General features: G+C 43.8%; 1 protein-coding gene across 2 annotated transcripts; it reads left to right on the top strand.

The window, feature by feature from the left end:
- Window positions 1-592: 592 nt before the first annotated feature.
- rflna (refilin A) lies at window positions 593-11,810 on the top strand. Of its 2 annotated transcripts, XM_012866244.3 has the most exons (4): window positions 593-887; window positions 985-1,331; window positions 10,216-10,325; window positions 10,399-11,810. In XM_012866244.3, exons 2-4 carry the CDS (start codon window positions 1,113-1,115, stop codon window positions 10,730-10,732), a joined length of 663 nt encoding a protein of 220 aa, XP_012721698.2. In that variant the 5' UTR covers window positions 593-887; window positions 985-1,112; the 3' UTR covers window positions 10,733-11,810. The 2 variants fall into 2 exon arrangements, with proteins under 2 accessions (XP_012721698.2, XP_021174045.2); XM_021318370.2 differs by having other exon boundaries at window positions 593-1,331.
- Window positions 11,811-12,137: the final 327 nt, after the last annotated feature.

The raw sequence follows: 12,137 nt of genomic DNA, 5'->3' as shown, positions 1-12,137 counted from the left end.
TGGTACTGTTTGTCCCCTTTTACCGCTGCACGTTTGTGTTTTAAATGTTTCAAACTAAACAAATTATGGATTGTGTGCTCCATGGATGTGGCAATGGAAATTGTGAAAAACAAGAGCAGATCTGATGGGGGGTTAACGAGAAATGAGAGTCCATTCATAATTTGTTATTTGTCTTTGTCCTCCAAAGTAAGGACACCATCATGATGAGACATTTTGTATCTGCCTTTCCTTTTAGACTGCAAGGTTGTATTATAGATGTCCCCCATCTGGACGCCTCTTTAAAACTGTGTGTTGCAGGGACACCCCTTCCTCCTAGAACTCAGCAAGTTAATATTACTGACGGTTCTGATTCACGTTAAAAGCAGGCTAAGGACTTGTTGCAGGGTCGCTCCCTGTCCACTCATTATTTAAAACGAAACTTGCAAAAGCTGCTGGAGCCAATCGGCCACCTGCTACACAGACGGAGCGACTGCGTCGGAGCGCAGGCTGGTTCGTCTGTTTAAGGCTCCCTGGCTGCGCGCTACAGGCAGGAGACGTGCTCTCCCCTGTCGGCCGTGCGTGGAACTGATCCAGATCATGAGGGGGTTGGACTGGATCCAGGTACGAGGAAGGCAGGGTGGGGAGCAAGCTGGCAGGATGATCAAGAGGGAGCTCTCTCCTCCTGAGAGCAAACAGTCCGCAGAAACGCTGGAACAGCGCGCAGCAGAGGAGGGGAGCTCATCCAGATCGGTGCCAGACGCGCGGTTGGCTTTTTTTGTTGTTTTTTGTTTTGTTTTTGTTTCCAGAGGCCTTTTTTTTTTCAAGTGAAGAAAAGCAACGCTTAAACCCGATTTGCGTGACATGGGATCTATCTTTCAGGATTAAACGGGACCATTCTAGACGCGCAGGTAGGCACCACGATACGAAGAGAAATAAGGACAGTTTGATATCCACCGATCGAAGCCCATCTCCTGATATTTGAACCTTTTTTTTTTCTCCACGCAGAAACTTTGTTCAGGAGGTGAAAGGGACTGTTCTTAACGCGGCAGCTCGGTGGCAATTTAACAACGATATAAAAAAAAAAGAAAGAAACTTGCCAGATCGACAGGTCTTCCGACTGAGCTGTCCCAGAAATGGTGGGGCACCTACATTTACAAGCGATGGATGATAGCCTGAAAGGAAAGAACCGGGAAGGGCTGCTGGACAGTCCGGACTCGGGCTTGCCCCCCAGCCCCAGCCCGCCCTTCTGCCCGCTGTCTCCGGCTCCGATCGAGCCGCGCTCCGGCGGCTGCGCGACGCCCGTCGACAGCTTCCACGGATGTTACCGGAAGGAGAGCCGGGAGGGCAAACTGGTAGGACTCCTTCTGCTGCCTTAGAGCCCAGAACCATGTTACAGACAGCAGACTCAGTGTCACCACACGTTAGTGCATGACAAAAAAACAACAAAAGGGGGGTTGAAGGGAGACAAAGTGAAAATGGGAGAGGATCTGAGTGTTTGAGCAGAAACAGATTTCAGATCAGCTCCCTCTCACACATCTGGAAGCTCTCTCCCTCTGCGCAGAATTCCTCAGCTGCAAACCTCTGATCTGGCTCTCATGGTGCAGATGCCAGTGGCCCTCATTAGGAGGCCGGGAGGCATCAGCTGGGCTCCAGCTAAGGTCAGCCTGTTGGCCACAGGGACAGGGGCCCGGGGACCCCAAGGGGTCCCTTCCAGATAAGATGTTCCTGGCCTTTTTAAGCAGAATGAGCGCAAGCTCCACTAAAGATGGGTAGAATATGAGATCAATGTCAATGTGGATGCTTTTTTTCCGCCTTCAGTCACTTTAATGAAATGACATCAGTGGGCTGCTCTTTAGCATCTTTACATAAATCCCCCCCGGGAAATCTCTGTTTAAACCTGTTTCAACGAGCGAATTGCCTGTAAATCAGGTCTGGACCTCCCCGACCTGTTTGAGGCGAGGCAACGCTATACATCTCCTTAACATTCTGTCTGTAATCAATTTGACCAGAAAATCCTTGGTTCCCCGTCCTATCCTTGACATAAGTAGCATTCAGTCAGCATACAAAAAAAAAAAAAAAACCTTGTATGTCTATTCATGGTTTTCATCAGTTTGCATCTGTTGTAGACAAACATTAAATCCAGTCCAGGAAATTAAACATGGTATATGCGGTGGATAAAATATTAAATTCTTAAAAGGGCTCTTCATCACTAAAATATATGTAGATTAGCTCTAAAAGCAGACTGTTGGTTTGTGTTTCCCTGTAGAAGACACGTGGATGGGTATCAAATTGTACCGTCAGAGTGGAAATATTTGTGTTTTTGGGTGGTGGTGTGTATGTGTGTGTGTGTGTGTGTGGGGGGGGGGGATACTTGTTAAGAGGCCTAAACAGCAGCCAGAGAGCATTATGCAAGACACAGACTGATAGGCGAAGGCAGTTACCCTCAAGGCTGCAGGCTGTAGGAGTTCAGCAGCCTTTCTGATAACACACAGCAGCAGAAACATCAACAACTCACACACACACACACACACACACACACACACACACACACACACACACACACACGATGGTGTTAAATCACAGTTTAATCACAGCCAAAAGGGAAAAGCTACCCTGTGCAACACGGATTCTTCGGCCCACCCTTTTTTACAACCCACGATATTAATTTAGTTTAACGTTATTATTATATAAAACATGCATGCACAGAATGATTGTCGCCATTTCTCTGGCATATTGTGTGCGCCTCTGTGTGGGCAGTGAGTAGAAGAGAGAGAGAGAGAGAGAGAGAGAGAGAGAGAGAGAGAGAGAGTCCTTCTGCAGGCATATCTGGATCCTCAGTAACTTCTCAATGAGAGAAGGTAGTTTTATGGCCTGTTTTTTTTCCTGATTTTTTCAACTCATCAATACCAAAAGCTTTAAAAAGTTGCAGCTTCGTAACTGCTAAGATTTTCCATCACGTTCCTCCTCCTCTAAAGTCCTTTTAAAGAGAAGCCAGAGAACTCGATGAAAAGCACAGAATTACCCAGCCCTCCCCTTCGCCACCGGCTGCTGACCACTGCTGAGCAGCTGGCTAAAAATATATATATATATATATATATATATATATATATATATATATATATATATATATATATATATATATATATATATATATATATATATATCAAACTGTCAAACATATATATATATACATATCAAACTGTCAAACAAACTTTTGGACACAAAAATGCACGTTTCATGGTGTGCCAAGTAAAGGAACACACCCATCGTCACACCTAAGATAATAGCATTGCACAACTACAGACAACAAGCATGTCTGTTAAGCATTATTACATTTTAACAACTGTAATAATCATGCTATGTCAACTTAGCAGCAGGAGGACTTTATTTATGTCTTTTTTGCTTTTCTGTTTTGAATAAAAGACATCAGGTCATGCTATAGATTACGTTATAATGAAACCAAGACAAGACTGGTGTGGTAACAAATCAAGTTCTGTTCATTTGGTTCTGCTATCATCAGCCCTGACCCAGTTTCAGTGTGAAAATTGGAAGCAATGCCATATTTCAGATTTGTGCAAAGAAGCAACTTCTTTTCTTTTTCCTTGTGTTTCCTCTGAAAGCTGCTAAAGCTCTCTGCTTCAGCGGACCTCGCATTAATGTGCACAAGTTGAGGTTATACTTTCAGAGATGTGTGCTATCAATTATCCACAGAGCCAGTGCACGTTGAAGCAATTATTCAGCTGAGGACAGTCACCCAAAAAAAAAAAAATGACAGGGTTTGATTAATGGCAACTGCAAACGTTTTCTCGTCTTTTAAAGTAAATGAAAATGCATTTTAATGACAGATTCTGCTGTGACCTTCGTGTCACACGCTGCTGGGCCGATTTTAGGGGAAAATCTGATGCGGGTCACTCCTGGTTTCCAAAGCTTCCCAGAACATGTCTGCGCAGGTCGCCGTGGCTGCTAAACTGCGCGAAAGAGGCCAAAAGCAAAGTTTCTGCGGAGAAGCCGTCTGCTGAAACCTGGCCGGCAAACTTTAATCCTCTGGAAGTTGAGGTCTCCTAACCGTCAGCCTCTTTAGGATCTGATCCCGTTTGTGCCATCTTTTGTCTAGTACACATTTGATCCTTTTCCTGGTCGGTTTTGTTTTCATATACCGCTGAAGAACAATGCCCCAGCTCTATTTTAAGGTACGGGGGGTCTGCTAGAGTAGCAGCAGGCTCTTGCATAAGTGTTTGATGACCTCCAACTTCTAAACACGGATGAGCGTTCAGACAGCCTGTCTGTTTAAAAACTCGGCTGAAATTCAAGATGATGCAGAGAAATCATGTTCTTGCCTTTTTTTTTTTACATGAAAATGTTTACAAGAGAGATTTTGGATGCATAGACAATGTGTGCGGTCTGGTAATCGCCAAACCAGGGTTCCTTGTCATGCACATTTCCAGACTTCAATCTGTTATGTTTGTTTTTAACCCAAAAATACAAAAGTCTACATTGATCGCAGATATTTCTGCATTGGGCAAGGTTTCAATATTGAATTTAGAAGGAGTAGAAACTCAAAGGAAGGAAGGAAGGAAAACGATGGAAGGGTAAAAGAAAGGAAGGATACAAACGACAGAATTAAGGAAAAAAGAAAGACATATGGAAATGGGGAAAAAGAAAGGAGGAATAATGTAAGGAAGGAAAAATACACATGGAGGGGGAGAAGGAAAGCCAAGAGGAAAGCAAAAAGGGTCATGAGAGAGAGAGTAAGGGCTCAAGCAAAAATGTGAGGAAGGAAGGAGAGAACGTTTAGACAATAGGACAAGGAATAAAGCCTGGAAATACATACAAATTTAATAACCCACCCCCAGGGACTTATCCAAACCTGGAAAATACTGAAATCAATCTAGACTCTCTTAGACAGCGTGGAAATACTGCTGTATGGCTGATAAAGGCTGAGGGAGATCCCTGAGTTGGCGTCAAATTTCATTACTGCTCCTAAATGGTTTGATGCACTTGCATCAAATTTTGTGCAAACACAGGATGTAAAGTGCGAGGCTTTGCCGTAAAGAACAGCCGGCGGCTGGAAATCTGTGTTTGGCTTGGCGCTACTCTCAGCAGCAGCTCTGCATTGTGCATTGTACATTGTGTGGGCTGCTCAGCTGCAGACTGTTTCTTCTGGGCTAAAACGCGCTTCCAGGCGGGTTTGTGATTCTGAGTTCTTGCCGGGGGGATACGCTGCCCGGAGGTGACTGCCCTCCTTTCACGAGTGTTGGCTTTGCACGCTGTGCCAGAGCTCTCTGCGGCTGAAACGCTCCACTCCTGTCCTGGAGCAGCAGAGAGAAAACCGATCAGCATTCGCGCCGTAGAACCTGTTTAAGTCGGGAGGCTGCGGCCGCGGCAGACGATCCGCCTGTCGATTGACTCCTCTCAGGCCCGAGTGGCTAATCCAGCAGCTGTGCTGCAGTTCAGGGTGTGCTGTAGGTAAGACGAGCTTCCACACGTCGATCTGCTGCCGCCCTTGGCCTGTTCTTGCTCGTCTTTTCTGGTGGCATATGCGGCTGGACCACAGCATGTGACAGCCTTCTCTCTGTGTAATCTGAGAGCTGCAAAGAAAATGGCCAGTCACAGCTACACACAGCAGATCTCCACCAGCCAGTTGTGGAATAGGGTGTTTGTTGGGATAATGTGGGACAAAATCCCTAAATACTTTGATGAACTTAAAGAGTAAACATTATTAATAGAGCATTTGTTTTAAAGAAGACTCGCACCTAACCTGACAACAGCCAGATGCATGTATCGCTCCGCCTAGCTCCACTCACATACATCTGGGACCTCTCCATAGGAATTGCCTTTTTTGAAGGCTGGGCCTTATCAAAAATTCTTGCATATGATTGGATAAGCCACTTGTCTGTCATCTTTATCGACGTGCTATTTCAACCACTCACACCGAAACCAACCCGTGACGCTGTGAGAGCGGCGCAGGGGGGGAAAAAAACAGGGGAGACAGGCGGCAAAGCGCCGCTGGTCAGGGTCGATCCCGGGCGGACCGCGTTGAGGACTAAACGCCTCCTAATATGGTTCGCGCTAACCGCTAACAGTTAGCGGCTAACCGCTCGTTAGCGGCTAACCGCTTGCCAAATCCGGTCGGGAGAAGGTCGAAAACATTTTTTCCACCAACAAAAGCCTTCAGAGCCGTTCTCTGATGTTCTTTTAATGAAACAATATTAGGTAGATTGGACAACACGGAAGAAATAGCAGCATCAATGCTAACGCTTGCTTCCTCGATGCGAGCTGCCATTGTTGTTGGAATCTCACAGTCTCTTCTCCGCTACGTCACATCCAGGAAACACCCGCCCTGCGTCCTGATTGGCCAGACCATAAATTTGGTTGGAGAAATCACTTTCAATGGGCGATGTCCCAGATGTATGTGAGTGGAGCTAGGCGGAGCGAGACATGCAGCTGGCTGTTGTCAGGTTAACTCGCACCAGCACCTTGGTTGCAATCGCACAGTACAAAAGTTTCTATTCCCCTTGAACTATTCCATATTTCTACCTAACATTACAGTCACAAAGTTCCAGGTATTCTACTAAGATTTGATGTAATGGACAAGCACAAAGTAGGACGCATTTGTTGAGTGGAAAGAAAAATAATATGGTCACCTTTATGGCGACAGCCATGAGCAAAATCCAGAGCCACCAACTGTCTTTACATGTCACCTTAGTGGTAAACAGAGGGCTCCTGTTTGAAATTTAATCTCAGCATAAACGGAGCTGTGAGGGCCTCAGAGGTTTGTTAGCGAACTTTAGTGAACAAGCAGCATTGTGCAGCTCAAGTAACTCCGCAGGGAGAAAAATGTGAAGAAATTATAGCAGGGTCAGGTTATAAAACAACATCCTGAGCTTTGGCATGAAGCACTGCTTAATTCATCATCTCAAATAGAAAGAGAATGGTACAACAGCAAGCCATGCCTGTTCACCTACAATGGCAAGCTGAGCAAGGAGAGCATAAATTGGACGAGCTGCCAACAGGCCCGTGGTGAGTCTGGTAGAGCTGCAGAGATCTACAGCTCAGGTGGAGGAACCTGTTGACAGGACAACTATTAGTCTTCCACGCCACAAATTTGGTCTTGATAGAAAAGCAGGCAGAAGAAAGCCATCGCTGAAAGAAAGTCATAAGAAACGTTCAGCCCCGCAGTGAACCATGGTGGTGGCAGCATTATCCTGATGGGAAGCGGGATGACAATAAATACATGGCAGTACTGGAAGAAAACCTGTTAGAGGCACCAAAAGGCTTTGGAGGGGGAGGAGGTTCACCTTCCAGTAGGAGACAGAGCTGCAACAGCTTAGATCAAAGCATATTAACGCGTCAAAATTCAGACCTAAATTCAATTTAGATCTGTATAAAGCCTTGGAAATTGATGTTCACAAAAGCTTTCCATCAGAGCTGACAACAAAGAGGGGGCTAATATTTTGGTCTCTCGACCAAAGGAATTCCAGTTTTAATTGCAGCAGAAGCCGAGTCTTTTATAGTATTGACACGAGGAAGCTTAATTCATATAATGCGTATTAGTCATTTTTGACTTTTGCAAAAAGTGTTTAAAACAATGAAAACCATGTGTCCTCTTCCTACCATATGACCAATTTATTCTAATTACCAGCAGGATTCCTTTGGTTGTAGCTGTTTGTTTTCAGTCTGTGTGTTAGCCTGCTAAAATCCTCATAGTTTAATTGTGGTGAAGGACCCAAGTGCAGAAAGTGGCTGTGGCAATAAGAGTTTTTTATTATATATATATAAAAAAAAAGAAAATGTAAAGATAGGTCATGCACGGGAAATGAAATGGGTAGAAAACAGAGGAATCCAGTGATGAGCAATGACAACCAGCGAGCTTAAATACAGAAGCAGGGGTGGAGAGATGAGAAATGAAGCAAAGGAGCTAATCAGAGGTGGCACAGCAGAGGAAGAATTAAGGCAGGGCAGCTGAGGGAGGGAGACTAATTAATAGATGAACATTGACCTAGGAGAACTAAATCCAATAAGACATGAACAAATATGGCAAGGCCTGAATAAAGATAAATAAACAATAAGGGAATGCTATAAACACAACAGGAAATCAAAGGCCAAACACCTGGAGATTGTGACATTTACCGTGTAATTTTGTGGTTTCTCCAAAAGTTCCCTGGTGGGCGTAACCAGGAGCAGGGAGAGCTAACCTGCACTTTGAGCTGTATGGGGAGAGTTTGACATTTAACACAGACCGTTGTAATGAAAGTCTTCCCTGCTTTCTTTGCACCAGAAGAATTCAAACTAAATCTGGGAAGAATGTTTGTTCTTGGGTTGTTAAATCTGATAAATAAAACGTGCACTTCTTCCCTCGTGTCTGTCTTTAGTATCAGTTTCAGGTATTGCTATGTTGTATGTGGCTCTAGTAAAGACAGACTCAGTGACCCGCCTTACATTACCACCATCAATACTTTAATTCAACTTAAACTGAAGATCGAAATTTTTGTTTCATTATTTACATAAAACAGGATTTACAAATTCTGTCATTTTTATCTACTTTTTAAAGTCACAGCCAATCAGTCTATCGTTAAAAGCATTAGAGGCAGCTGGAGCAGCTATTAAGGGGAGGCCAGGTTAAATAAACAGAAAAATAATCTCTAAACGAATGGGCGAAGTGAGCCGGAGCAGCACACGGCGTCTCCATCGCTGCCGCGGTTGTTGTTTTAAACTTTAGCGTTGACCTTCCCTGCTGATCTTTGCTGTGTCACTTCTCCATCACCTCATTACCCATTTCCTTCACTCAACCGGGCTCCGGGCAGCACCACAAACCTGCTTTCTTACTTTCTTTCTTTTCTTCAACGAACGTGAACCTTTTTTTCTCCAAATTCATGGACCAGTTTGAAATGTTTACAGCATAACCTGAAGTAATAGTACCCAGATTTCATGACATCAAATTTCAGAAGAATTTTCAAGTTTAAAGACCCTTTGCATGAAGGGTGATCCCACTCAAAGAAAAGCTGTGGCCAGCTCTAAGGAGGGCCACAAATGATTCAATTAACCCAGTATATTGAGGATGAATGAGCCAAAATTACAGCAAACTATAGTGAGACGCATGTAGGAGGATACCCAAAACCTTTTACAACAGTCATACAGTTGAAAGGCAATGTCACCAAATACTAAGGAAATGTATATGAACTTTGGACTTTAATGAAAGTCAAACAAAACTGATTCGTTAAGCGTTGCTCTCATCATTCTTATATTTAGCAGTTTGGCAATCCTGACGGACCTTTAAAAGGAAATCTTATTCCGTTTAGACTATGAGGGGGGAAAGGCTATGGGTGTTTTTATAATGCTCATAAATATCTGGTAAAAATCTGTTTTCAGCTAGTAGTACATTAATGCATATATTGTTATGTCATTGCCGTTCTGTTCTTTATGTTCTGTTATACACTTAGATTTCATGTTATTGGGGGAGGGGGTGGGAGTTTGGCACAATATTTCTGGGAAAACTGTAAAAAAAAATTTTTTCATCATTTATTTAGCAATGGTCCGTCAGCCTATAACTAAAGGTAAACTGAGAAAATTGTGCATATCAATGAAAGCAAGCCCTGAACATGCAGTAAATACATCCCATATATTTTATAAGGAAGACATTGTGAACAGAAGTTTGAAGTTGCTTCCAAAGTTTTGTGTTGTGGTTTATAACAAGTATATATTTTAGTTTTAAAGCATCTTTAATGTAAAGATGGATTTCGGGAGCCGCTGAATTTCCCTTTCTTGAATTCAGAGGAAAATGTAGTAGCAACATGCGGCGTGTGCTTGTTGACTGGACATGCCCAGCATTGCTTTAGCCATGCTGAGTGCTTTCTTTATGGCATTCATGTCAACGCGACTGCCACCTGCTGGCAGCACATAGGTAGTGTTTTTGATTGACAAGAAAATAGTCAGTTTTTTGTATTTAAAAAAAACAGAGGAAGAATTCTTTTTTTTTTAATGAGACTAATGAAACTGTTGCATGAGTGCTGTGATTATTGTCCCACTGTTGCCATAAAAACACATCTCACCAGGCATTGTTTGCAGCGTGAGGGTAGGGACTGCGGGGCTGTCAATTGGGTAGTTTACTGAGTTAAAACCCCTCAATGAGACAGCTTTTTTTTTTGGCTTCTTGAGATGAGTATAAAAATTTGTTCAACAGGTCATCCGTGTTGCTGTGAGATATTGAGGCTTGTTTTTTTTTCCCCCTTCCTTCAGCTGCCCTACCTGCTACTGAACTCTGCAGGAACAGACCTGAAGTCTCGCATGCACCCGGTGTTCTACGGCGAGAGCATAGAAGTCAACCCCAAAGCGGAGCAGGAAATCAAGTAAGCCATCGTATAGTCAGCTCTCCCGTGTAATCACGGATCTGTTCCTAAACAGTCACCCTCTCCTTTCCAGGTGCACATCTGCCGTCAAGTATGACTCCGACAAGCATTACAGAGACCGGGTGGTGTGTGCCCCGGTTCCCATGCCCACTTACTTCAGCGAGACTGTGGTGGCGGTGCAGAACTGCACTTGGAGGAGCTACAAGACGCAGGTGTACCTGGAGCCCCGGCAGAAGCCCGTCAGCTACCAAAGCACCACCATCATCTACCCGAAACACGCCAAAAACACTTACCGCACCACCCTCAGCTACAATCCCACAGGCTCTCGCCGCTGGTTCGTGTCCACGGTGCAGCTGGAGGCCAGCGAGGACACGAGCCCTTGCATCATCTACACAGAGGACCTGTAGGGCCCAGGGAAGGCGCTACACGGTGCCATCAAGCGACTGCTTTTGGACTTTCACGTTTTCTATTCTTTTGTCCTCTTGTGATGATAAGGAATTTGGATTTCAACACTGAAAGGGAAGTGCCTGGAGCCAGGGCCTGGAGTTTTAAAACAAACGCGCTCTTATAACTCTGGGAATCAGAGTATTTTGACTTCCTATTGTTGCGGTCTTGAATGGGGTCCTTTGTGCTCTGCAGCTGCACCATAACGGTTAATGTCTTATGTAATACAAGAGCAAAGAAGCTGGGGGCCTTTGCTCTCCCTTCAGGTAGGACTGGAGCCTTGGTGAGGGTAACGTTCAGATTCCTGGTGTCTGTATATAGAAAGAAAGAAAAAAAATCTATGTGCTGTGGATTTAACCCAGTTACAAAGATGCAAAGAGTTCTGAATATGGCTCTATTGCACTTGTTTTCTACATGTCACAGTTCCCTCAGAGGACCTGGCGTAGCGGTGGGGAATTTCTGTGCTGCCTCTGAAAAGTGGACCAAAATTTTTTTTTATTTCCTTTGAGTAACTCCATATACTCAGACTGAAAGCTCTAAAGGGACTCTGAATAGTGTCTCATTTCATCAACCGAGGTTAGACTGAGGAAGGAGCGCAGAGTGATCTTTAAACTGCGTGAAAACCACGCGATATGTCACCAATTTAGATTAATGTTTGAACATTTGGGAAACAGGATCTTCTTGTTGTAGAAAAACAGTGGCCATGTGCTGGGCATAGACAGAAGGTTGACGCAGTTTTATTTATTAAAATGTAGAAACTGATATTTTTTTTTTGGCACTGTTGTGGCTGTAAGATCACATGGCCTGTATTTAGTAAACAGTGGAGATGAAGGCCTTTCAGAGAGGTCAGAGTTATTTAACAGCTTGTCTGTTTTCAGTCAGTGAGTTCATATCTAACCTGTGTTTGATATCGAATCGTGGACTTAATCTCACTGAGAAAAAAAAAAAAAGAAAAAGTTGGAGACGATAGGGCAACTTCACTCAATATAAATCCAGACTGGTTAGGCCCAGAGGCTAAAGCTAACCGCTAGTTCGAGAGGAGCCAAAACCAAACCAAATTTTTTACATTTAAAAACAACTTCAATCACAAACAGGTCAAAGCGGTTAATGCAAACACTAGTTTATGAACTATTTCAACCATTGTCACGTTTTGGTTGGCCGATTATTTACACATAAATTAATGATTATTTACACAGGAAATGGAGGTAGGGGAGCAGTGCACCACTGATAAGCTTCCTGTGTAAACTAGATTGGTTTGAAACTTGTGACCCATCTTCAGTCAGTGTGGTCATGCGATGTAGATGTAGAGTGGTGTAAAAAGCAAAAAAAAAAAAAAAAAAACAGAAATTTAAGTTAAGTTAAGAAACT

The sequence above is a fragment of the Fundulus heteroclitus genome, chromosome 12 (assembly GCF_011125445.2).
Source record: "Fundulus heteroclitus isolate FHET01 chromosome 12, MU-UCD_Fhet_4.1, whole genome shotgun sequence".
Classification (NCBI taxonomy): Eukaryota; Metazoa; Chordata; class Actinopteri; order Cyprinodontiformes; family Fundulidae; genus Fundulus; species Fundulus heteroclitus.
This window is presented reverse-complemented; position numbering and strand designations above follow the sequence as displayed.

Excerpts from the sequence above, each read along its gene's own strand:
- rflna (XM_012866244.3), top strand. The coding sequence starts at position 1,113 with ATGGTGGGGCACCTACATTTACAAGCGATGGATGATAGCCTGAAAGGA. Across the intron at positions 1,332-10,215 it reads AGAGCCGGGAGGGCAAACTG|CTGCCCTACCTGCTACTGAA; the intron begins GTAGGACTCCTT and ends CCCTTCCTTCAG. Across the intron at positions 10,326-10,398 it reads AAAGCGGAGCAGGAAATCAA|GTGCACATCTGCCGTCAAGT; the intron begins GTAAGCCATCGT and ends TCTCCTTTCCAG.